This window comes from Bombina bombina, chromosome 8 (genome assembly GCF_027579735.1).
Source record: "Bombina bombina isolate aBomBom1 chromosome 8, aBomBom1.pri, whole genome shotgun sequence".
Lineage (NCBI taxonomy): Eukaryota > Metazoa > Chordata > Amphibia > Anura > Bombinatoridae > Bombina > Bombina bombina.
The window spans coordinates 26,701,995-26,729,028 of record NC_069506.1 but is presented as its reverse complement, the minus strand read 5'-3'; the positions used below and the strand labels follow the sequence as shown (position 1 = coordinate 26,729,028).

Sequence of the window (27,034 nt, the reverse complement as noted above, 5' to 3'; positions counted from 1 at the left end):
CCACAGAGTGGCCCTCTCTGCATCGGAGTCTTCTAAAAAGGTATTGCAGGATGCCTCCATATGGAGGCATCACTGCAATACCCTGAGAGCTGCTGGAAGCGATTGCGATCGCTTCCAGCACTCTTCTAGACAACTGACGTACCAGGTACGTCCATTGTCATTAACTACTTGTTAATGCATGACGTACCTGGTACGTCAGTTGTCATTAAGGGGTTAAAGGGACACTGAATCCATTTTTTTTCTTTCTTGATTCAGATAGAGCATGACATTTTAAGCAACTTTCTAATTTACTCCTATTATCAAATGTTCTTCATTCTCTTGGTATCTTTATTTGAAATGCAAGAATGTAAGTTTAGATGCCGGCCCATTTTTAGTGAACAACCTGGGTTGTCCTTGCTGATTAGTGGATAAATTCATCCACCAATAAAAAAGTGCTGACCAGAGGTCTGAAACAAAAAAAGCTTAGATGCATTATTTTTCAAATAAAGATAGCAAGAGAACAAAGAAAAATTGATAATAGGAGTAAATTAGAAAGTTGCTTAAAATTCCATGCTCTATCTGAATCATGAAAGAAAAAAAAAAAAAGGGTTCAGTGTCCCTTTTAAACTTTTTGGGTTTCATGTCCTTTTAAAGAAATCCATTACACTTGGCATCTACATAACCTTTATTTATTCTGCAGCACAGACAGCTCCACACTAGGTAAATAAATGCACATTTAGCCACACATAGGGTGTAGAATGATTCTCATTCTAAATACATAAATATTTAAATAAACTTTATTGACCTAAAACATCCTTTTCATAACCTTACCAATAGATGCTTGCCCCCATAATGCATCTCATCTCGTGCATTCCACCAGCTTCACGCCAGGCACACTCCCCCCACCAAAAGCTTTCCAACTCTTTGGGACGCACTATTTATAAGCCTCACATCAATCAAAAACCCCACCCCTGACTAATTCAACTCAAGCACCTAGGGAGGGAGCGAGCTCCATACTTTGTGGACAAAATGTATGTTCTGTAGGTTTGCTGCCCACCACTTAAAGCTCCCTGGCTGCTCCTCCTTAAAGGGACAAAGGGTCCCAACATTTTTTTTCATGATTCAGAGAGACCATACAAAAAATAATAATAATTTATAAGAATAATCAAATTTCCCTCATTCACTTGGTATCCTTTGTTAAAGGAGCAACAATGCATTATTAGGAGCTAGTTGAACACATTGGGTGAGGCAATAAAAAGAGCAATATCTGTGTAGCCACCAATCAGCAGCTAGCTCCCATTAGTGCAGTGCTGCTGCTGAGGATATGTACATATGCTTTTCAACAAACGATACCGCAAGAACAAAGCAAATTAAGTAATAGAAGTAAATTGGAAAGATGTTTGAAATTACACGCTCTAGCTCACTGGTTTTCAAACCTGTCCTCAAGCCTCCCCAACAGGCCAGGTTTTCAGTATTACCTTAGATGAGAGCAGATTTCTTTTTTTTTTTTATAAATTATTAAGTTTTCTTTGTTCTCTTGGTATCTTTATTTGAAAAAGCAGGAATCTAAGCTTAGGATCGATACCATTTGTGGTTCAACATCCATTGAAATGCTTGCTGATTGGTGGCTACAATGGGCCGGCTCATATACTTACATTCCTGCTTTTCAACTAAAGATACCAAGAGAATGAAGAAAATTTGATAATAGGAGTAAATTAGAAAGTTACTTGAAATTGCTGCTCTATCTGAATCATGAAAGAAAGAAAATGTGGGTTTCATATCCCTTTAAAGAATTTCATTTTTCAACTAGCATGTCCCTTTATTTTGATGGGTGCATTCCATCCTCTATGGACAAAGTGGAACAAAGATAGTTTTCAGAGGTGTTTTACAGTAAAAGTAGGCAAAATAGCTAATAAATGTGCATAGCAATGATGCTTTATTTCCTCTAATATAACATTTTATTAGGGTGAGAGTGTTGTTACATTTTGGGTTTAATGTTTGTTTAAATGCATATGAAGCATGTTATTGTAAGGTACATGAATAAGACATATTTTATTCATAATAATCAGATTCTAAATATCTATGGACTGTTTAGTGGAATCAGACATTAAAGGGATAGTAAATTCCAAATTAAACTTCCATGATTCAGATAGGGCATGTCATTTTAAAACAACTTTCTTTTATCATCAAATTTGCTTTGTTCTCTTGGTATTCTTAGTTGAAAGCTAAACCTAGGAAGGCTCATATGCTAATTTCTAAACCCTTGAAGGCCACCTCTTATCTGACAGTTTTCACAGCTAGATGGCATTAGTTCATGTGTTTCTTATAAATAACATTGTGCTCATGCACATAGTTATTTAAGAGTCAGCACTAATTGCCTGAAATAAAAGTCTGTCAAAAGATCTGAGATAAGAGGGCAGTCTGCAGAAGCTTAGATTCAAGGTAATTACAGAGGTAAAAATTACAGTGTTGGTTATGTAAAACTGGGGAATGGTAAATAAAGGGATTATCTATATTTTTATACAATAACATTTTTGGTGTTTACTATCCCTTTAAAATAAGCCAGTGTACACTGCCCTAAAGGACAATGCACAGAAATAATACATTTGTCTATCTTCTGTATATACACCCTTATACTGAGTGCTCCACACAGGTATTTATTAATGCATAAAAAAGCCTTGAGAGAATTCTTTCCTGGACTGAACCTCTGAGTGGTAAAATAATATGTTTGGAATTGCAGTGTACTTCCTCTACACAGCCCTCGCACTGCAGGGAGTAAATGAGTCCTTTCAGCCTGGCAGGAACGCTTGTGTGTTATGTCAGTACTCTGTATATTACCTACTAGACTAGAGGATTTCCCTGCATACTAATGCTCAGTGCTCTCTCTGATTATATGCTTTGAGTGTAAATGGTTTGCAGAACTCTCCAGCCCCTCATATTGCTGTGTTGCTGACCCCCTGGGTGTTGGGATTGTGCAGGGGGAGAGGGCTGCGTCCACCCTCTGGGAACCAGGGACATGTGTACCAATGAGATGAGGCTGCCGCAGTGCCTAGACGTGTTTGTCACAGCTGCTTCTACACAAGCAATTCATTTGAATATTTCCATATTTACCTATGGAAATGAGTGTGTTTCCTCTTCAATGTGCTGTATACACGCTCATCTGATGAGATTCGCCTTGTTCATATCATTTCCCCCCGCACCAAGGCTGTGCTTCTATTTATTCTGATGTTTAGGGAATATTTTGGAATCCAGTTAGTTATGCAGCTTGCTGTTCATACAAAGTAGTGCGATTTTAGCAATGCAGATGTCACCTGTTGCCTCGTACTTGGGTCATGTAGTGAGGCATTGTGCTTAGTCTTAGTTTTCATTACTGTCTTGTAGACACCACACTGTTTTGTCTGGACTGGCAATGCCTCTGTATTCTGAGGGTATAGACCAATCTAGACATGCCATACAAAGGAGATTATCCAGCATAGTCAGCAGTGCAGTAAACAGGCAGAACATCCACACAATATTTGCTAAGGTCATTTTTGTCCTTGGGTTAACATTATGTTGCATGATATTGATCTTGTTTTAAAACAAAATAAATAATCAGTAACCCCAGTACAGGTTATCACCCTGATCCGCATCTGTCTGGGGTACACAAGGAAATTGATTCTGACCATATTTCTCTCTTTGTCTTTTTCTGCAGAACTCGGACTTGTTTGAAATGATTGAGAAGATGCAGGTGAGTGGCTCTTCCAACATATCTTAACCCCTTGGTGGCTAGGGAAAAATGCAATGCATTATCTAATGTGTTGCAGACCTCTCTAATAAACAAGGGGTTAAATGCTACTGCATATAGAGTGGCCCCCAGAATGTAAACAGATTGTATTGCAAGTAATGGCATTTACAAATATATCTCATAAAGATCAATAATGGATTGTGATTAATATCGATCAACAGTAATGGCTGTGACAAAGAGCACAGTTTAACACTAGAAATAGGCAAAGATGTTTAAAGACATTATAAAGATTTCTTGATCATTGTGATGTTGAACAGTTATTAAACTCAGTTGTTTGTTTTTTTTTTCTATTTTTGCACAAAAGAGGTTCAATCTGTTTACATTTATACTGAAATTAGCAGGAAATGATTATTTATGCACAATAAATATTCAAGGATCAAATCTTTACTGGCTAAAAGGACAACGCTCACATTTCTCTTGGTTAAAAAGCACATAATCAGACAAGCAATACAACATTTTCTTTTCAGGGCAAAAAACATGTTTTTGAAAAGCAAAACAAAAAATATACATAACAAAAATATAAATAATAATAATAATAATAATAAGTTATAAATAAAAATAATTTTAATGTATAATAGAACAAGTTTCCTTAAATTTCCCTTTAAACTAATTTTAAAGATTACTTTATCCAAAAAATAAATTAAATGCATTTATTTCTAAATATTAATATAATTTGTTTAGCTTTATGTGCTTTTCATATAATAATAGACATCCTCTAGTTATAATTTAACCAAATTTGAGCATCATTCCAATTTCCAAAACTCATGTTTATGTTTTTAAATAATTTTCTTATACATTTATAAACTTAGTACAGAGGACAAAAACATCTCATCCCCATCGGATCGCATTTTATCATGTGATAATTATCTGCATGTTAACGGCTGCTTTTGAGCCCTTTTCGATGTCAAGGCAGTCCGGGCCAGATCATCTGTTAGCCGAACCTAGGCACAAAAGTCCTAGTAGTGTATTCTAACCAATGGGCTTTTGGTTTCTGCTAACAAGTCAATCAAATTTTCAAATTCATAGACTTTGAATGATCAGTTTCAGCATATGTACATTTTCAGTTGTAAATATATTCTATTGGACTCCCCTTACATTTTACATTACAACAGACAGCCTATTGCTTTTGATCTCTAAACATCTGGAATGATTGCTCCTGTGTGAGACATGCCCTGTTTTAGTCACACACTGCGGGTGACGGATATATCCAGTGTTTCTCAAACCCAGTCTTTAGGACCCTTAACAGGTCACATATGTATTATATGCATACAAAGAGAGAAGCGCTCTACCAGGAACGAACAACAGCTCAGTGGCTTGTTCTATGGCGATTTACCACCCGGAAGCAGCCTCTTTTAGACCAGTGTGCTTTTCACAGAAGAAAACTTTCCTGAAGTATATCAGTCTGATCCCGCCAAGTAAGGTCAGTCCAGCCCCGAAATACCAGGCAATTCTCCTCTGAACAAGGAACATGACAACCCCAGACGATCGTTTCGGCCTTCTATGGGCCTCGTCAGTGAGGTGCAGCCACATTCCTCTAAGCACACTGGGCAAGGAGTCCACGTCTGGTTTCCCCCATCACCCATAGGGAGACTTCCCCAGGGTCATAATAATTTGCATACAAAGAGAGAAGCGCTCTACCAGGAACGAACAACAGCTCAGTGGCTTGTTCTATGGCGATTTACCACCCGGAAGCAGCCTCTTTTAGACCAGTGTGCACATATGTATTATATCTTAACTAGAGCACAGGTGAACTGATCAGCTGATGGGTGAACTGATTATTTCACCTGTGCCCTAGTTAAGATATAATGAATATGTGGCCTGTTCAATGTCCTGAAGACTGGGTTTGGAAACACTGGATATATAGATGACACACAATAAAACTAGGGGGCAAATTTTAAGTCTCACCTACGGCACATGAAATCCTTGTGCTTGTCCTGGAGGAGATCATTGTTTATCGACAGCACTTTTACATTATCAGTTCAGTGAAAAATAATTAACATATGCCAGTCCTGTTTTACTGATCACAATTCAAATTCTTGAATTTAATGACAAATTTATGGGGACATTCTTAACTTATCCAATCCCACAGATAAAAGGACTTGATAAACTTTGGACTTGATGACTAATTGCTTCGTGCCCCAAAAAGATTTCAAATGTAACAAAGGTTTCATACATGGGCAAACACCATATCATTACCCACTACTGATATGGATGATATTAGGAAGATATTTTACTAAACAGATAAAAAAAATTGGTAGATTAACAACAAAGATAACAATTTTGTGTTGTTTTCATAGGGAGTAAAGATTTAATGCTTCAGGGGTATTAATGGCAGAACCATTTTTAGATTGTGATTACCGGAATAACATTTTGACAATATCAGCCGGATCAGAATTCTGTTATCTTCAGATATCTACCAAAAACAAGTGCAAGATTGTGATCAACTCTAGAGTTACTAATGAACACTTGTTTAATAATAATAAGTAATAATAATAATAATAATGAGTAATAATAATTTGCTTAATTAATCAAGGACTACAACAGAGCATGACAATATGTTTATCACCAGAAATGTAAGATGTAACCTTTTTATTTTTCTGTCTTTTAGGGCTGCAGAATGGACGAGCAGCGATATTCTCTCCCGCCTCCTCTTAAGGTGATCCCAATTGTTTGGTTTGAGATTGAGAGATCATCGCATTTACCTGATTATGGGTCAGAGCTCAGACAAATCTCCCTTCTCCAATAATGTATGGGATTTAGATATTGCTATGGGTACAAAACACTGGGTACCAACATTTTGGACAGCTGAATTATATTTTGTGGTCACTCCCTCAGTCTCATGTTCAAGTTTCTGGATTTGTGGATTGTGGATAGAAAATGAGACCCCTTCAGCTCTCCCTCACTTCCCCTGACCTACACTCCGTCTCTCACTTTAATTAGTGTATGTTCTTCATGCTTACCCTACTGGCATACTACAGAATACTGGTCACTTGTAGTAGCATTCAGCAATCATTAGGGTCCATGTTAGCATCACGAGTATTCTCAGTACCGTTCCAGCAAGAGTATACTGGCAGCATAATAAGGTTACTTATAGCTAAATATTACACTTTCCTTAAAGGGACACTAAAGTCAAAATTCAACTTCATGATTCATATAGAGCATGCAATTTTAAGCAACTTTCCAATGTACTCCTATAATTAATTTTTCTTCCTTCTCTTGATATCTTTATTTGAAAAGCAGGAATGTAAGCTAAGGAGCCAGCCCATTTTTGGTTCAGAACCTGGGTTGCACTTGCTTATTGGTGGCTAAAGGAACCCACCAATCAGCAAGCGCTAGGCAGGGTGCTGAACCAAAAATAGGAGTAAATTAGAAAGTTACTTAACCCCTTAATGACCGCAGCACTTTTCCATTTTCTGTCCGTTTGGGACCAAGGCTATTTTTACATTTTTGCAGTGTTTGTGTTTAGCTGTAATTTTCCTCTTCCTCATTTACTGTACCCACACATATTATATACCGTTTTTCTCGCCATTAAATGGACTTTCAAAAGATACCATAATTTTCATCATATCTTATAATTTACTATAAAAAACATTATAAAATATGAGGAAAAAATGGAAAAAAACACATTTTTTCTAACTTTGACCCCCAAAATCTGTTACACATCTACAACCACCAAAAAACACCCATGCTAAATAGTTTCTAAATTTTGTCCTGAGTTTAGAAATACCCAATGTTTACATGATCTTTGCTTTTTTTGCAAGTTATAGGGCCATAAATACAAGTAGCACTTTGCTATTTCCAAACCACTTTTTTTCAAAATTAGCGCTAGTTACATTGGAACACTAATATCTTTCAGGAATCCCTGAATATCCATTGACATGTATATATTTTTTTTTAGAAGACATCCCAAAGTATTGATCTAGGCCCATTTTGGTATATTTCATGCCACCATTTCACCGCCAAATGCGATCAAATAAAAAAAATTGTTCACTTTTTCACAAATATTTTCACAAACTTTAGGTTTCTCACTGAAATTATTTACAAACAACTTATGCAATTATAGCATAAATGGTTGTAAATGCTTCTCTGGGATCCCCTTTGTTCAGAAATAGCAGACTTATATGGATTTGGCTTTGCTTTTTGGTAATTAGAAGGCCGCTAAATGCCACTGCGCACCACACGTGTATTATGCCCAGCAGTGAAGGGGTTAATTAGTGAGCATGTAGGGAGCTTCTAGGGTTAATTTTAGCTTTAGTGTAGTGTAGTAGACAACCCCAAGTATTGATCTAGGCCCATTTTGGTATATTTCATGCCACCATTTCACCGCCAAATGCGATCAAATTAAAAAAAAAACGTTAATTTTTTCACAATTTTAGGTTTCTCACTGAAATTATTTACAAACAGCTTGTGCAATTATGGCACAAATGGTTGTAAATGCTTCTCTGGGATGCCCTTTGTTCAAAAATAGCAGACATATATGACTTTGGCGTTGCTTTTTGGTAATTAGAAAGTCGCTAAATTCTGTTGCGCATCACACGTGTATTATGGCTAGCAGTGAAGGGGTTAATTAGGTAGTGTGTAGGGAGCTTGCAAGGTTAATTTTAGCTTTAGTGTAGAGTTCAGCCTCCCACCTGACACATCCCACCCCCTGATCCCTCCCAAACAGCTCCCTTCCCTCCCCCACCCCACTAGTGTCCCCGCCATCTTAAGTACTGGCAGCAAGTCTGCCAGTACTAAAATAAAATTTTTTTTTTTTTTTTTAAAGAAAAAAAAAAAAGCATATTTACATATGCTGTGTTTAGGATCCCCCCTTAGCCCCCAACCTCCCTGATCCCCCCCAAAACAGCTCTCTAAGCCTCCCCCTCTGCCTTATTGGGGGCCATCTTGGGTACTGGCAGCTGTCTGCCAGTACCCAGTTTGCACAATCAAATGTTTATTTTTTTTATTTTATTTTTATTTTTTCTGTAGTGTAGCTTCCCCCCCCCCCCCCCCCCCCACGGACCAACCCCCACCACCTAAATAACGCCTAAGGTTTTTTTTAAAAAAATTACTGGTCCCACTTTTATTTTTGGACACATTTTTTTCTGTAGTGCAGCGGTCCCCACCCGGTCCCTGCCCCGGCGCGCGCCACCCCCACGATCCCGCCCCCCTCCACATGACCAGGGCCATCGATGGCCGCCACCCACCTCCCACACCGGCTCCCACCCACCAACGATACCGGCCATCGATGTCCGGTGCAGAGAGGGCCACAGAGTGGCTCTCTCTGCATCGGATGGCCATCTAAGGTTATTGCAGGATGCCTCCATATCGAGGCATCACTGCAATAACCAGAAAGCAGCTGGAAGCGAGCAGGATCGCTTCCAGCTGCTTTCCACACCGAGGACGTGCAGGGTACGTCCTCAGGCGTTAACTGCCTTTTTTCTGAGGACGTACCCTGCACGTCCTCGGTCATTAAGGGGTTAAAATTGCTGCTCAATCTGAATCATGAAAGAAAAAAAATGGGTGTAGTATCCCTTTAAAATAGCGTGCAAAGTGAAGTAACTTATTGCCCTTCGATAAACAACTTGTACATTTGATATTGATGTTTGTCTGTTATTGTTAGTTACTGAAGTTATTACATTTATTGATAACAAAATCATTATTTTACTAAGAGAGATGAAATTGATGGTAAAATATTTACAAAACGTATTGTGTTAAAAGGACACAAAACCCTTTTTTTTCTTTCATGATTCGGATAGAGCAGCGATTTTAAGCAACTTTCTAATTTACTCCTATTATAATTTTTTCTTTGTTCTCTTGCTATCTTTATTTGAAAAAGCAGGAATGTAAGCATAGGAGCCAGTCCATTTTTGGTTCAGAACCTGGGTTGCACTTGCTGATTGGTGGCTAATTGTAGCCAGGTGCTAAACCAAAAATGGGCCGGCTCCTATGCTTACATTCCTGATTTTTCAAATAAAGAGACCAAGAGAACGAAGAAAAATGTATAATATGAGTAAATTAGAAAGTTGGTTAAAATTGCTGATCTATCTTAATCATGAAAGAAAACATTTTGGGTTTTGTGTTCCTTTTAACTAAATTATTCTCTGCTCTTTTCTGGAACTCAGTGAAAACCCTGCTATTTCCATACAATGTATTTGTGTATATTTATCATTGTTGTACATGGGTTTGAGCTGCTTATGTCATAGGGAACTTTCATCAGTGTTAGAAGCAAGTGTTGCAGTTTTAAACATTTACAAGAAGTGACAATAAACTGCAGGACATCATTTCAGCAGAATGGTCACAATTCTATTGTTTTTTCCTCCTATGACAGCAGCTGTCTTCAGAGCCATTATTTTAACCCTTCACATGTGCCAGTTGGGGAAACTAGGCAATTACAGTCTAAAACCCAGGGCCGGAACTACCATTGGTGCTACAGGGGAAGTGGCACCAGGGCCTTGGGAGCCTATAGCAGCCAGTCTATACATATGTGTGAACATAATGTGTATAATTCTAATGCAGGGGAGCTTATTATTAGTGCAGGTTGCAGGTCCATCCATCTATTTATCCATCCTCAAAATCATTATACAGAGCATCATGTATATCATTACTATTGTTTACTTCTGAGTTACCTTTGGGGGACCCTTTGTTGAGCAGGTCTGCTACTGCTTAAACCATTGTGCTGCATCCTAAATGCAAAAAGTGATACATAGATATATACAAGTGATTTGGGCACTTTTATATTATTTAAGCCAACCATATACTCCCCGTCCTCTGCCCCTGTCACATGGTCCCTTCAGAAGCCATTATAGAGCCAGCCCTGATAGTGATGATCATTCACAGATCAGTCATGTTGCTTACTCACAGCTATATCATATACTTTGGTTATTACATGCAATAAAGAGCAGGAGGTGTCAGTCTTTGCAGTTTTTATATAAACAGTTAAAAGTCACATGATATATATAAAGGGCCACATGAATAATATACAGCTAACCAGAAGTGCACATTACAACTGTCAAAATGCCAATGTCACTGATTATTGGCTGCTAACTGCATCTCTCATAGAGCGTATTAATATATAAGCCCCAAGATGGCGGCACCAAGTGTGAAGATGTGGAGCGTGACCAAACAGCACTAGTCAGGAGATAAAATAGGAGGCTTTGAAGAGAGTTGTAGGCCTAGGATAATTACAATAGCACGTTAGTAGTAGCCATACTATTGTTGTTGTGGCCAGTGGCAGTTCTATGGGGGTGCTAAGGGGTGCTATGAACCTCCAAACACCTGGGTAGGACCCCTGTTGAGTTGTGAAGGGCTCCATGTATTGTGTGCTGTGTATTTCAACTTTTTCACCACCTGTTTTTGAACCTATCAAATATTAACTTATAGAACTGCTACTGGTTGTGCCCAGAAGTTAAATGCCCCTTTAAGTTACAGCAACTGGAGATACCTTCTCTTTACAGCCAAACATTTTGGGCGCACACCAACCCTGCTGCGCTCTAATATATGGCTGTTCTTTCTCTCCGTAGACTGAAGAGGATTATATCCCATACCCCAGTGTCCATGAGGTAAGGAAGTTATATATCAAATATAAAGTGCTAAATAAGCAGCCGCTGTATTTATTATACGTATAAATCACCAGTAGAGCAGAGACCAATCATCTCAATGCTGGCTCAAATGATAAAACTCCCATGTGCATTTTTATCATCATACTGTTCATCTTGTAACATTGAATTGGGACCCTTCAGGTCAATAATATCAAACCAATGACTATGTTCTATGAAAACTTTAGGTTTGGTACACAGATTAACACTCTCCTTTTAATCATTAATTTATTTTTATTTTTTGCTTATTTCTAAGTGAGTTTCCCTCTATGAAAGCAAATATTCAGCGATACATTTTCATAAATAACCAGCTGTTTGTCTGGGTACGTTGTGGGTTGTCTATATTAAAAAGGGTCTGGCTTAGTGTTTCATACAATAAGCGCTTGTCCTCGTCCTTTCCTTTTTCTCCTGCTTCACGTAAAGGAACAGTACACTGTCAAATTGTTTTTCCCTTAATATATTTTCAATGACTTGTTATACCAGCTGCAGTGTATAAAATGTATAAGAATTTTTTTTAGGTTTATTTGTGTATATGAAGTAGCTGGTTTTGCGTTTTTATACCACAGCCTATTGAAATGGGTTGCGCTTGCAGGTAATATCAGATCTCATTATATTATCACTTTATGTACACACACTTGCTTCCTTATTTTATATCTGTTTGCAAACCAAAACTCAATACTTCAAGAGAACAATGGAAAATTAACATTTTATTACTTAACTATCCTGCACCCCACTGGGAGTGTAATTTCTTCTGCTGGCTGTGTTTACATAGGCTTAATAGCATAGACTCCAGTACATAAACTTTCAGTATAGGTGGGGATACCACAGGCTAAGTCAGCGAATTCATATGCCGAAATAGGTGTAAAGGAGCTACTTGTAAACAATTTAATACACTCCAGCAGGTAAAATGGATTATTGGGAACAATTTAAAGGGGCGAACATTTTGGGGTAAACTGTCCCTTTAAATTAAAGTGTTGACTTTCTGTTTCATATATATATTTTCTATCCATCTTTCCCAGTTGGTATTTTCCAGATAGAACTCTGTCGGTGGCACAGCAAAGATATTGGAATAAGAAGTTGTATACAAAACTGTTGTAGCGGGCATTGCTGTGGTTATACTAGATCTTTATTATTTTCTACTTTTTTGCAGGTCCTGGGAAGGGAAGGCCCCTTTCCCCTAATTCTCTTACCACAATTTGGGGGATATTGGATTGAGGGGACTAACCATGATGTTTCTGTTCTATCGGATCCTGAGGCCATTCAGTCGCCCACTGGCAAGGTGAAGTTGGAGAGCAACCATACGGCAAAGCTGTACCGTAAGCACTTCCTAGGCAAGGTATGGTTTAAAGTGACTTAGGTGTAGTTTAATTAATATAAATGACATAATATATAAATCTAGAATTCCTGCCAGTTAGCTGATCACAAATTGTTTATAGCGTTGTGAATTATTAAGGAGTAGCTACACAATTTTAGAGCTCCAATATGTCATGTACCTAGGTGTTTTTTCAAGAACTAATGAGACACACACACACACCGTGAACTGTCCCTTTAAATAGACTCGTGAAAGGGTGATATCGTGTGTAAAATGAATCTTGTTTTGCATTTGTATCTTGCTATTTCAGAACTGAGCTGTCTTATTTTATTTCTCTTGCAAATACTGCTATAATACAATGTTCAAGACACGTGCACGCTCCAAACTGAGCCTACCTCCATATGCTGTCATGGAAAAGGGCTTAGTTTCAGCAAAATACAGAGGCTCAAGAAGTAATTGGAAAGTGTTTTCTTTTTTTTAATTGCACATTCTGTCTGACTTGTGAAGGTTAATTTGGACTTCCACAGTCTTTTAATTTGTAGCACAATTTTAATGGAATAAAACTCAAATTTCTTTATGTAGGGAACCTTGATTGTATAAAAGACCTTTCCATTTAGTCAATAGAGTTCCTAGAAACACTTTGGGCCAGATTACAAGTGTAGCGCAATAACTGTTATGTGCAAGCAATAAGAGGTTTATCGCTGGTGTTTGCGCTAGTTGGGTTTACTGCTCGTTGAAAGTAAAAGGGAATATGTTCTAAGTATTTATAAATATATATACCTATATATATATATATATATATATATATATATATATATACCTATATATAATCATCTATATATATATATATATATATATTTATATATATATACAGTATATAGGTATAAATATATAGTGTACCAATTGTATTGTACCAAAAAACATCATATATATATATATATATATATATATATATGTATGTATGTATTTAAGAATAAAAAGAACATATTCTGCAGGTGAAGAAAATTGGAATGTGAAATATTCATATTTTCATGTCGGGTTAACGCACATGAGAATATGCGATCAGGTATGCGCTCGAGTTGGGTGTTATGTTTATTACCTCTTTTTGTGTTCCATTGACTTCTATGGGGGAATACGTGAACATGTACGCGATATTCTAAGTTTGGCTTTTTATGCTCGTCAGGCTCATAATACAAAGCACAGCCCGACAAGCCCAAAAAGCTTATTTTTAGCACAGTTCCCACTCAAGTGGGAGCATTAAATAATGTTCCACTCGTAATCTAGCTTTTTATGTCTGTATTTATAAACTCAGAGACCTTTTTAAATCCTAACAGGACAAAATTTATCTTAGGGACTTAGTCTGCTGTACACAAAGCGAACCTGCGCAAACACTTCATCTGTGTGATATTTCTCATTCACAAAATGATGGTAATTATGCACAATTTAGAGCATGAATTCCAGTAATTAGTTGCATTTAATCTCTTTGGTTCCATTTGTATCTACTTATTCATTGAAATTAATTCCTTCGGTTGGCGTCACTTAGTGTCATATAGACGGAATTTCTTTTATGTAATTTCAAGCAATTATCAAAAGAAAATGATGGTGTTCTATTACAAAGCAAATACTACCATAGAAATAATAAAACTAAACTCTCTGTCTAATAAAACCATATGCTATATTCTATGTGGGATTTCACTACATTCATTATTGTATACATTTTTAGTGAATGGTCTCCATAAAATAGCATAGGGTATTGGTAGACAGACATTTTGCCCAGCAGTATAGGCAACATTGTTCCTGAAATAGGGGAACCGTGTAATTCCCCTTTACATGTCGAAAAGGGATGCAGAGCACTGCTTCATAATACATTAATGGCAGCCCCTCTTTGGCATTCATAGGGTCAAAACTATACTTATACCAGTCTCCAAACTTTACCCTATCCCCAAAACCTAATCCTAGCCCTAACTCGAAGACAAGTCCCTAACACTTGCCTCAGCCTAAACTCTAAAGCCTGTCCCTAACCTTATCCCAAACCCCTAGTTCCATTCTTAAACCTAAACCTTATCTCTAAAGTCTAAACCCAGTCACCAACCCTAGCTGTAAACATAACACAAATCCCTAATCTTAAAGATAAACCATAGCTGTAAATGTAACACAAATCCCTAATCCTAGTCTTAAAGATAAACCTTATCTCTAAACCCAGTCCCCAACCCCAGCTATTAACGTAACACAAATCCCTAACACTAACACAAATCCCTAATCCTAGTCTTGAAGATAAACCATTTCTCTAAACCCAATCCATAATCCTAACACAAATCCCTAACCCTAGTTTTTATCCTAAACCTCAATCCCTAACCTAAGCCTTAACCCTAACTCTAAACTTTACAGTTAACCCTGTCCCTAACCTTATCTTTAACTTTAGCACCAATCCCCAACCCTAGCCATAACTCTAACACAAATTCCCAACCCTTATACCTAAACCCAGTCTCTAACTCTAGCCATAAACCTAACACAAATCCCTAACCCTAGTATTAACTCTAAACCTCAATCCTTAACCCTAGTCTTAACCCTAAACCTCAATCCCTAACCCTAGCCTTAACCCTAACTTTAGCCTTAACAGTTAACCCTATCCCTAACCTGAGCTTTAACTTTAGCACCAATCCCTAACCCTAACCATAACTCTAACACAAATTCCCAACCCTTATACCTAAACCCAGTCTCTAACTCTAGAAATAACTCAAATCCCTAATCCTAGTCTTAAAGATAAACCCTATCTCTAAACCCAATCCATAATCCTAACGCAAATCCCTAATCGTAGTCTTAAAGATAAACCCCCTAGCTGTAAATTTAACACAAATCCATAATCCTAACACAAATCCCTAATCCTAGTCCTAAAGATAAACGCTATCTCTAAACCCAATCCCTGATCCTATCACAAATCCATAACCCTAGTCTTAATCCTAAACCTCAATGCCTAACCATAGCCTTACCTCTAACTCTAAACTTTACAGTTATCCCTGTCCCTAACCTGAGCTTTAACCTATGCACCAATCCCTAACCCTAGCCAATTCCAAACCACTATCCTTAAACCTAGTACCTAACTATAGCCATAATCCTAAACCTCAATTCCCAACTCTAGCCTTAACCCTAACATAAATCCCTAAATTTATACTCGGTCCCTAACCTTAGCCTTAACCTTAATTGTAATTGTTAGACAGTGCTAGTTCATGTGTGCCATATAAATTCCATTGTGCTCACTCCATTGGAGTTATTTATGAGTCAGTACTGATTGGATTCAATGCAAGTCTGTCAAAAGAACTGAGATAAGGGGGAAGTCTGCAGAGGCTTAGATATAAGGGATTGAACTTCAATACGATTGGCTGATTCAATCAACCAATCGGATTTTTCCTACCTTAATTCCGATTGGCTGATAGAATCCTATTAGCCAATCGGAATTCGAGGGACGCCATCTTGGATGACGTCATTTAAAGGACCAGCCATTCGTCGGGTAGTCGTCGGCCGAGGAGGATGTTCCGCGCCGGAGGTCTTCAAGATAGAGCCGCTCATTGCTGCAAGGATGACGATAGAAGATGCCGCTTGGATGAAGACATCTGCCGGATGGAGGACCTCTTCTGCCCCGATCGGATGAAGACTTCTGCCCGGCTGGAGGACCAATTGTGCCCAGATCGGATAAAGACTTCGGGCCGGCTGGGTAAAGACGGCTCAAGGTAGGGTGATCTTCAATGGGGTAGTGATAGGTTTATTTAAGGGAGGATTGGGTGGGTTTTAGAGTAGGGGTGTGTGGGTGGTGGGTTGTAATGTTGGGGGGCGGTATTGTATTTCTTTTTTTTTACAGGTAAAAGAGCTGATTACTTTGGGGCAATGCCCCGCAAAAAGCCCTTTTAACGGCTGGTAAAAGAGCTGGTTACTTTGGGGCAATGCCCCGCAAAAGGCCCTTTTAATTTAGTTTAGGGTAGGGAAATTTTATTATTTTGGGGGGCTTTTTTATTTTATTAGGGGGCTTAGATTAGGTGTAATTAGATTAAACTTCTTGTAATATTTTTTTATTTTTTGTAATTTAGTTTTTTTTTTTGTAATATAGTTTAGTTTATTTAATTGTATTTTATATTAGATAATTGTAGTTCATTTATTTTATTAATTTATTGATAGTGTAGTGTTAGGTGTATTTGTAACTTAGGTTAGGATTTATTTTACAGGTAATTTTGTAATTATTTTAACTAGGTAGCTATTAAATAGTTATTAACTATTTAATAGCTATTGTACCTAGTTAAAATAAATACAAAGTTACCTGTAAAATAAATATAAATCCTAAAATAGCTACAATGTAATTATTAGTTATATTGTAGCTATCTTAGGGTTTATTTTACAGGTAAGTATTTAGTTTTAAATAGGAATAGTTTAGTTAATAATATTAATTATTATTTAATGTAGGTGGCGGCGGTATAGGGGGATCAGATTAGGGGTTAATATATTTAATGTAGGTGGCGGCAGGGTCCAGGAGCGGTGGTTTAGGGGTTAAGCACTTTATTTATTGGCGGCAGGGTCCGGGAGCGGCGGTTTAGGGGTTAAACACTTTATTTAGTGGTGGCGGGGTCCGGGAGCGGCGGTTTAGGGGTTAAACACTTTATTTAGTGGCGACGGGGTCCGGGAGTGGCGGTTTAGGGGTTAAACACTTTATTAGGTATTGCGGTGGGGGATTGCGGTTGACAGGTAGATAGACATTGCGCATGCGTTAGGGTTTAGGTTTTTTTTTTTTGTAGGCATTTTAGGGAGTTATGGTGCTCCCATACTCAGCGCAAGGCCTGCTACGGGTGCATTTTATGGCGAGGTGAAAATGTAGTACGTTTTCTCCATTTTCGCCACGTAAGGCCTTGCGCTGGATATTGGATACCAAATTGCACGGTTTTATATGTTAGCCTATGGGAGTAAAATTTGCGGGCGACGGGTGAAATATACGGGCATAAGTTGTATGCTACGCCATATATGTAATACCAAACCAGCGCAAAATCTGGCGTCGCCGGCTTTTGCGGGCGATGCTGCATATCGGATCGGGACCAAGGTAATCACAGAGGTAAAAAGTGTATTAATATAAACGTGTTGGTTATGCAAAACTGGGGAATGGGTAATAAAGGGATTATCTATCTTTTTAAACAATAACATTTTTCAAGTAGACTGTCTCTTTAATCCTAAACCTAAACCCAGTCTATAACTGTAAAGAGACATGAAAGTCAAAATTAAAGTTCCAAGGTTCAGACAGAGCGTGCAATTGTAGGGGACTTTTTCATTTTATCGAATTTACTCTGTTCTTTTGGTATTGTTTCTTGAAAACATACCTACGGTCCTGAGGAGCAATGCCTTGTGGGTAACTAGCTGGTGATTGGTGGCTTCACACATATGCCTCTTGTAATTTGCTCTCCAGATGTATGTCAATGTATTGCTGCTCTGGAGCTGCTTTAACTATGTGTTTACACCATGTTGATCACCAGCCAAAGCATATTTGGATAGCAAGATCTTTTAGACTGGAGACTGTAGTTGAGATCTCATACATTTTAATGTATCATTACCAATATGTTGTACAGTTAATAATATAAAAATACCTGGATTTTAATGGGGCTTCTATGCTCATCCAATAGGAACATTTTAACTATTACTCAGTTGACGCCGCACTTGGCCACCTTGTGTTTTCCTTGAAGTACGACGTCATTGGAGACCAGGAACACCTCCGCCTCCTCTTAAGGTATCATTTGCAAACACACCAGCCCAGATCAAATAACTCCCCTTTTTAAGCAGCGTTCCATTCCCAGGCCGGGGACTGCACAGAACAGAGGGCTGTGTAACCAAACCTCTGAGCTCTGAGCTTTGCAGACATATTATGTTTATAATCATTCTTACAATTTAGCCAGATATTTCCTTATGCGCATGATAGATAAATGGTTACATGGTATTGGGTTTCTTTAATCTATAGAAAAGCAAATCATGTGAATAAAATATGCTGGGTCTGGAAACTTAAAACATCGCTGACTTTTGGTTTTTGTTACAGAACAAGGTGTAAAACACATCATGATGTAATCCCTATTTCCTGTCTCACTGAGTTCCCAAATGTTGTACAAATGGCAAAGGTGAGAAAAAGACAAACAGTTAGTAATTCCTTTTGGCTTGTTGCACTTTATTGGATTTTATTCAGTTTCTCGGGGTGGATCTGTGTGTTTGTGCATAAGGGTGCATGTGTGTGTGCATGAGGGTGCATGTGTGTGTGTGTGTGTGTGCATGAGGGTGCATGGGTGCGTGTGTTTGTGCATGACAGTGCATGTGTGTGTTTGTGCATGAGGGTGCATGTGTGTTTGTGTGCATGAGGGTGCATGTGTGCATGTGTTTGTGCATGACAGTGCATGTGTGTGTGTGTGCATGAGCGTGCATGTGTACGTGTGTTTGTGCATGAGGGTGCATGTGTGCATGTGTTTGTGCATGACGGCGCATGTGTATGCTTGTGCATGAGGGTGCATGTGTTTGTGCATGATGGCGCATGTGTGTGTTTGTGCATGAGGGTGCATGTGTGTGTGTGTTTGTGCATAAGGGTGCATGTGTGTGTTTGTGAATGATGGTGCATGTGTGTGTTTGTGCATGAGGGTGCATGTGTTTGTGCATAAGGGTGCATGTGTGTGTTTGTGCATGAGGGTGCATGTGTTTGTGCATGATGGTGCATGTGTGTGTTTGTGCATGATGGTGCATGTGTGTGTTTGTGCATGATGGTGCATGTGTGTGTTTGTGCATGAGGGTGCATGTGTTTGTGCATAAGGGTGCATGTGTGTGTTTGTGCATGACGGTGCATGTGTGTGCTTGTGTACATGTCTATGGGTTTGTGTGTTTGTATTTGTTTGTGCGTCTCTGTGCATGTGTGCACATCTTTGTTTTTGTTTGTGTGTGCATGTGCATTAGTGTGTCTATTTGTCTGTCTGTGAGTGCATGTATATCTCACGTTTGAAAAAGTGAATTATAAAATTTGTCAAAATTGTATAAAATTATTATTGAAACGTAATTTAAAGCACAATAAAAATATTTAACTTTTGTGTAACAATTGTGCTTTTGTAACAAACTCCCTTGAGATGCCAAAAAAAGATAATTCTGTAAATTGCAAATCAAATATCTGCTCCAGGCAATTTACAGCATTTTGAAAACCTAGGTTACAGATCTTGCTTTTTTGGACTCTCTATGGAGCGTGGAACAAAACACAAATTTTACTCAAAATTAAGATGCCTTTAATGTCCCTCTAATTAATATTATTGGTTAAGTGAATAAACTGTTTTTAGTCATATTAAGCATCACTGATATTTAATTATCTGTCAAGTTTTCTGTTGCTTTGTGTGCAAATCTTTTATATATAAAATTATTTTGTGAAAACCTACTTGAAAAATATATGCCTGGTACTTCCTCTCTCCTGTAGCCAGCGGCAGAACTATCATTGGTGCAGCAGGTTCAGTTGCACCAGGGCCCATGTGCTGGAGGTGGGGGCATAGCAGCCAATCTATTTGTAGGGGTGTGCAGAATGTGTAAAATAGTGCAAGTTACAGGTCTTTCTGTCTAGCTATCTATTTATCTATCATCTGTCGATCACTCTCTCTCTCTCTCTCTCTCTCTCTCTCTCTCTCTAATCTGTCTGTCTGTCTATCTATCTATGTATCTATCTATCTATCTATCTATCTATCTATCTATCTATCTATATATATATATATATATATATATATATATCTTTATCTATCTATTTATCCATCTGTCTATCTATCTATCTCTATCTTTCTATCTTTCTTTCTATCTATCTATCTATCTATATATATATATCTCTATCTATCTATTTATCTATCTGGCTATCTATCATCTGTCTATCTATCTATCTATCTATCTATCATCTGTCTGCCTATTTATCTATCTATCTATCTATCTATCTATCTATCTATCTATCTATCTAGCACTCTATCCCTCTATCTTTATAGTAACATAGTCACATAGTAAGATAGTAGATGAGGTTGCAAAAAGACCAAAGTCCATTGAGTTCAACCTATACAAACTAAAATACTTACAAAAAGCTCCAGTTAAGCTTAAATAATCCCACTAAAAGGTGTCCCATTTAATACTAGCAATCATATATATGAATTTTATTTATAGACAGAAATGTATCCAAACAATTTTTAAATGTATCTAGGGTGTTGGCATTCACCACCTCCTTAGGTAATGAGTTGCAGGAGATTAAATCTCCTTTCCTCCAACCTTAAATTGTGACCTCTTGTCACAAACAATTTTCTTGGAATAAACAGAGCTTCTGCCATCTCTGTATATGGGCCATGAATATATTTATATAAAGTAATCATGTCACCTCTCAAGTGCTTTTTTTCTAAAGAAAACAGACCCAGTTTGGCTAGCCTCTCCTCATAGCTTAAATTATCCAATCCTCTTATTAGCTTTGTGGCCCTTCTCTGAACTTTTTCTAGTTCTGCAATATATTTTTTTGTGATCGGTCCCCAGAACTGCACTCCATACTTAAGGTGAGGTCTTACTAGGGCTTTATATAGCGACAGAATTATGCTTTCCTCCCTTGAATCAATGCCTCTTTTAATACATGCTAGTATCTTATTAGCCTTTGAAGCTGATGCCCTGCATTGTGCATCCATTTTTAGCTTGTTATCTATTACTACCCCCAAATTCCTTTCCTCCTGTTTTTGGCTAAGTCTTGTCCCATTTAAATAATACGCTGCCTGCTTATTTTTACTTCCAAAATGTAGAACCTTGCATTTTCCTGTTTTAAATCTCATTTTCCATACTTCTAATTTTTGCAGGTCCTTTTGTAACGAACGTTCATCCTGCTCTGACCTAATGACCTTACTTAAAGGGACAGTCTACCATAGATTTGTTATTGTTTTAAAAGATAGATAATCCCTTTATTACCCATTCCCCAGTTTTGCATAACCAACACAGCTATATTAATACACTTTTTACCTCTGTGATTACCTTGTATCTAGGAACCTTGTTCCAGCCCCCTGATCACATGACTGTGACTGTTTATTATCTATTGTCTTAAATGTAGCATTGTTTTGTGCTAAATCTTAAATAACCCCCTGTGTCTGAACACAGTGTTATCTATATGGCCCACGTGTACTTTCTGTCTCTTTGTGTTGAAAAGAGATTTAAAAAGCATGTGATAAGAGGCAGCCCTCAAAGGCTTAGAAATTAGCAGATGAGCCTACCTATGTTTAGTTTAAACTAAGAATACCAAGAGAAAAAAAGCAAATTTGATGATAAAAGTAATTTGGAAAGTTGATTAAAATTAAAAGTCCTATCTGAATAATGAAAGTTTAATTTATACTAGACCGTCCCTTTAACTTAGTATCATCTGCAAAAATATAGATGTCGCTATTTAATCCTTTCTCCAAGTCATTTATAGAAATATTAAAAAGAACAGGGCCCAGTACTGATCCCTGGGGATTCCACTGATTACCTTTGTCCAATCTGAGTATGATCCATTTACTACTACTCGTTGCTCCCTATCTTTTATCCAGTTATTTATCCAAGAGCTAACATTTTCAGCTATTCCCAGTCCCTTAATTTTGTGCATTAATCTCTCATGTGGCACTGTATCAAATGCCTTTGCAAAAGCTAAGTATATCACATCAACTGATTACCCTATATCTATATGTTTACTTACTTCCTCATAGAATCTAATTAGATTAGTTTGACATGGTCTATTTCTCATAAAACCATGCTGATTAACAATCTTGTTTACATGAATATGCTCATCAATATAATCCCTTATAATTCCTTCAAATATCTTCCCCACTATTAATGTCAGACTAACTGGTCTATAGCTTTCTGGATCATCCCTACTTCCCTTTTTGAAGAGTGGCACCACATCAGCTTTACGCCAATCCTTGGGTACCATGCCTGAGGATAATGAGTCTTGAAAAATTAAGAGTAGAGGTTTGTCTATAACAGTGTTAAATTCCCTAACACCCTTGGGTGTATTCCATCTGGGCCTGGAGTTTTATTTACCTTAAAGGGACAGTAAAGTCAAAACTAAACTTTCATGATTCAGATAGGGCATGCAATTTTAAACAACTTTCCAATTTACTTTTATCATCAAATTTTCTTTGTTCCCTTGGTGGTATTTTTGAAAAGCTAAACCTAGCTAGGCTCAAACTGATTTCTAAACAGTTGAAAACCGCCTCCTAGCTCAGAGTATTTTGAAAGTTTTTCACAGTTAGACTGTGCTAGTTCACATGTGTCATATAGACAACATTGTGCTCACTCCCGTGAAGTTATTTAGGAGTCTTCACTGATTGACTACACTGCATGTCTGTCAAAGGCACTTAGATAAGGAGGCTGTCTGCAAAGGCTTAGATACAAGGTAATCACAGAGGTAAAAAGCATATTAATATAACTATGTTGGTTATGCAACACCGGGGAATGGGTAATAAAGGGATTATCTATCTTTTTAAATAAGAAAAATCTTGGTGTAGACTGTCCCTTTAATATTATCCAATGTGTTCCTGATATCCTCTATACATAACCCAGTTAATGGTACGGGCTGGCATGTTCTATTTTGTTCCAAAGTATCATCCAATGGCTCCTCTCTTGTGTATACTGAAGAAAAAAACTGGTTTAGTACCTCAGCCTTCTCCCTGTCACTGTTAATCATGCTACCCTCCCCGCATTTTACTGTACCTATATTGTCTTTCTTAGATTTTTTGCTATTTATGTACTTAAATAATGTTTTAGGGTTAGACTTAGGCCTCTATTTAACAAGGTCTGGCGTACCTGATCCGACAGTGCGGATCAGGTCCGCCAGACCTCGCTGAATACGGAGAGCAATACGCTCTCCGTATTCAGCATTGCACCAGCAGCTCACAAGAGCTGCTGGTGCAACGCCGCCCCCTGCAGACTCGCGGCCAATCGGCCACCAGCAGGGAGGTGTCAATCAACCCGATCGTACTTGATCGGGTTGATTTCCGGCGATGTCTGTCCGCCTGCTCAGAGCAGGCGGACAGGTTATGGAGCAGCGGTCTTTGTGACCGCTGCTTCATAACTGCTGTTTCTGGCGAGTCTGAAGACTCGCCAGAAACACGGTCCGTCAAGCTCCTTTCGGAGCTTGATAGATAGGTCCCTTTGAATCCTTTGCAATTCATTTTTCATTTTCAATTTTGGCTAATTTGATTGCTTTTTTGCATGCTTTGTTACATTCCTTATAAATATGGAATGTTGAGTCTGTACTATTTTTTTTTAATAATTTAAATGCCCTACATTTTTTCCTAATTTCTCTTAACACATTTTTATTCAGCCACATTGGCTTGGATTTTTTATTTTTATAACCATATGGTATTTGTTGATATGTATATTTATTTAACAAAGTTTTAAATGTTATCCATTTATCCACTGTATTTTTATTAGAGAATAATTTGTCCCAATTTATCCGCTAGATTACGAGTTTTGCGTTATGAGTGAAAAAGCCTCATAGCGCTGCTTTTTCACTACCGCTGCTATTGCGAGTTTTGCAGGTATAGCTGTACCGCACACTTTTTTGGCCGTAACGCAAAGTAACTACCAAATCTTTCAAAAAGTCCTTTTTCAAAGGCTTCCATAGCGCCGGTATTACGAGTTTTGCCTGGGAGGCCAGAAAGTGAGCTGTACACCCTATACTGTCAAGATTCGTACCGCCATCTAAAGTCAGTAGTTATGAGTTTTACGTTACAAATCTGTAGCATAAAACTCATAACTAAAGTGTTACAAAGTACACTAACACCCATAAACTACCTATTAACCCCTAAACCGAGGCCCTCCCGCATCGCAAACACTATAATAAAATTATTAACCCCTTAACACCGGATATCGCCGCCACTATAATAAACATATTAACCCCTAAACCGCCGCACTCCCGCATCGCAAAAACTAGTTAAATATTATTAACCCCTAATCTGCCACCCCCAACGTCACCGCCATCACTATACTAAAGTTATTAACCCCTAAACCTAACCCTAAGTCTAACCCTAACACCCCTAACTTTAATAATAAAAAAAATCTAAATAATTTTATCATTAACTAAATAATTCCTATTTAAAACTAAATATGTACCTGTAAAATAAACCCTAAGCTAGCTACAATATAACTAATAGTTACATTGTAGCTATCTTAGGTTTTGTTTTTATTTTACAGGCAAGTTTGTATTTATTTTAACTAGGTAGACTAGTTAGTAAATATTTATTAACTATTTAATAACTATTTACTAACTACCTAGTTAAAATAAATACAAAATTACCTGTAAAATAAAACCTAACCTGTCTTACACTAACACCTAACATTATACTAAAATTAAATACATTACATTAATTAAATACAATTAACTAAATTACAAAAAAATAAACACTAAATTGCCCCAAAGAAATCAGCTCTTTTACCTGTAAAAAAAAATACAAATAACCCCCAACAGTAAAACCCACCAGCCACACAACCAACCCCCCCCCTTAAATAAAATCCTATCTAAAAAAACCTAAGCTCCCCATTACCCTGAAAAGTGCATTTGGATGGGCATTGCCCTTAAAAGGGCATTTAGCATGTTTCCATTTCCCAAACCCTAAGCTAAAAATAAAACCCACCCAATAAACCCTTAAAAAAAAACTAACACTAACCCCCAAAGATCCACTTACATTTTTTGAAGACCGGACATCCATCCTCATCAAGCCGGGAGAAGTCTTCATCCAAGCGGGCAGAAGTCCTCAATGAAGACGGGAGAAGTCTTCATCCAAGTGGTAATAAGTGGTCCTCCAGGCGGGCAGAAATCTTCATCCAGACGGTATCTTCTATCTTCATCCTTCCGACGCAGAGCAGCTCCATCTTCAAGACATCCGGCGCGGCGCATCCTCTTCTGTTGACGGCTACTGAAGAATAAAGGTTCCTTTAAGGGACGTCATCCAAGATGGCGTCCCTTGAATTCCGGGTGAAAAAATCCTATTGGCTGATGTAATCAGCCAATAGGATTGAGCTTTAATCCTATTGGCTGATCCAATCAGCCAATAGGATTGAGCTCGCATTCTCTTGGCTTGCATCAACCAATAGGATTTTTTCACCTTTAATTCCGATTGGCTGATTGAATTCTATCAGCCAATCGGAATTCAAGGGACGCCATCTTGGATGACTTCCTTTAAAGGAACCTTCATTCTTCAGTAGCCGTCAACAGAAGATGATGCTCCACGAAGGATGTCTTGAAGATGGAGCCGCTCCGCGTCGGAAGGAAGCAGATAGAAGATGACGTCTGGACGAAGACTTCTGCCCGTCTGGAGGACCACTTATTGCCGCTTGGATAAAGACTTCTCCCGGCTTCGTTGAGGACTTCTGCCCGCTTGGATGAAGACTTCTCCCGGCTTGATGAGGATGGATGTCCGGTCTTCACAAACTGTAAGTGGATCTTCGGGGGTTAGTGTTAGGTTTTTTTAAGCGTTTATCGAGTGGGTTTTATTTTTACCTTAGGGTTTAGGCAAAGAAAAAGAGCTAAATGGGGAGTTTAGTTTTTTTTAGATAGGATTTTATTTGGGGGGGGGTTGGTTGTGTGGGTGGTGGGTTTTACTGTTGGGGGTTGTTTGTATTTTTTTTTACAGGTAAAAGAGCAGTACACAATGTCGGGGGCGGCAGATTAAGGGTTAATAAGTGTAAAGTAGGTGTCGGTGATGTCAGGGGCAACAGATTAGGGGTGTTTAGACTCGGGGTTTATGTTAGGGTGTTAGGTGTAAACATAATTTTTCTTTCCCCATAGGAATCAATGGGGCTGCGTTACGATGAATTACGCTCCTTTATTGCAGGTATTAGGCTTTTTTTTCAGCCGGCTCTCGCCATTGATGTCTATGGGGAAATTGTTCATGAGCACGTAAAACCAGCTCAAAGCAGCGCTGGTATTTGTGTGCGGTTTGTGTGTGGTTTTTGCAAACCTGTAATAGCAGCGCTAGGGAGGTGAGTGGTGACAATAAATAACAAATTATTACCGAGCCGCTCATAACGCAAAACTCGTAATCTAGGCGTATGTTATTTAATGATTTCCTTAAATCGTTGAATTTTGCTTTCTTAGAATTAAAAGTCTTGGCTAAACCTTTAAGACACTTCTTATGAAAAGAGATTTCCAATGTGACCATGTTATGATCACTGTTACCCAAATGTTCTTCGACTTCTATGTTTGATATTATATCTGTATTGTTTGATAGCACTAAATCCAATATAGCGTTACTCCTAGTTGGCTCCTCCTATTAATTGTGACAAGAAGTTATCCCTGAAAACATTTAAAAATCTATCCCTCTTAGCTGAATTACTAGTTTCATTGGCCCAGTTTATATC

General features: G+C 38.0%; 1 protein-coding gene across 1 annotated transcript in view; it reads left to right on the top strand.

Annotated features, from left to right (window-relative positions):
- RAP1GAP (RAP1 GTPase activating protein) overlaps nucleotides 1–27,034 on the top strand; it is a 258,903-nt gene that overhangs the window by 181,862 nt on the left and 50,007 nt on the right. Inside the window, exons 4-9 of the mRNA XM_053690229.1 lie at nucleotides 3,671–3,706; nucleotides 6,372–6,419; nucleotides 11,266–11,304; nucleotides 12,491–12,676; nucleotides 18,307–18,410; nucleotides 18,714–18,792. Coding sequence (XP_053546204.1) covers nucleotides 3,671–3,706; nucleotides 6,372–6,419; nucleotides 11,266–11,304; nucleotides 12,491–12,676; nucleotides 18,307–18,410; nucleotides 18,714–18,792 — 492 coding nt within the window. The remainder of the gene's footprint in view (nucleotides 1–3,670; nucleotides 3,707–6,371; nucleotides 6,420–11,265; nucleotides 11,305–12,490; nucleotides 12,677–18,306; nucleotides 18,411–18,713; nucleotides 18,793–27,034) is intronic.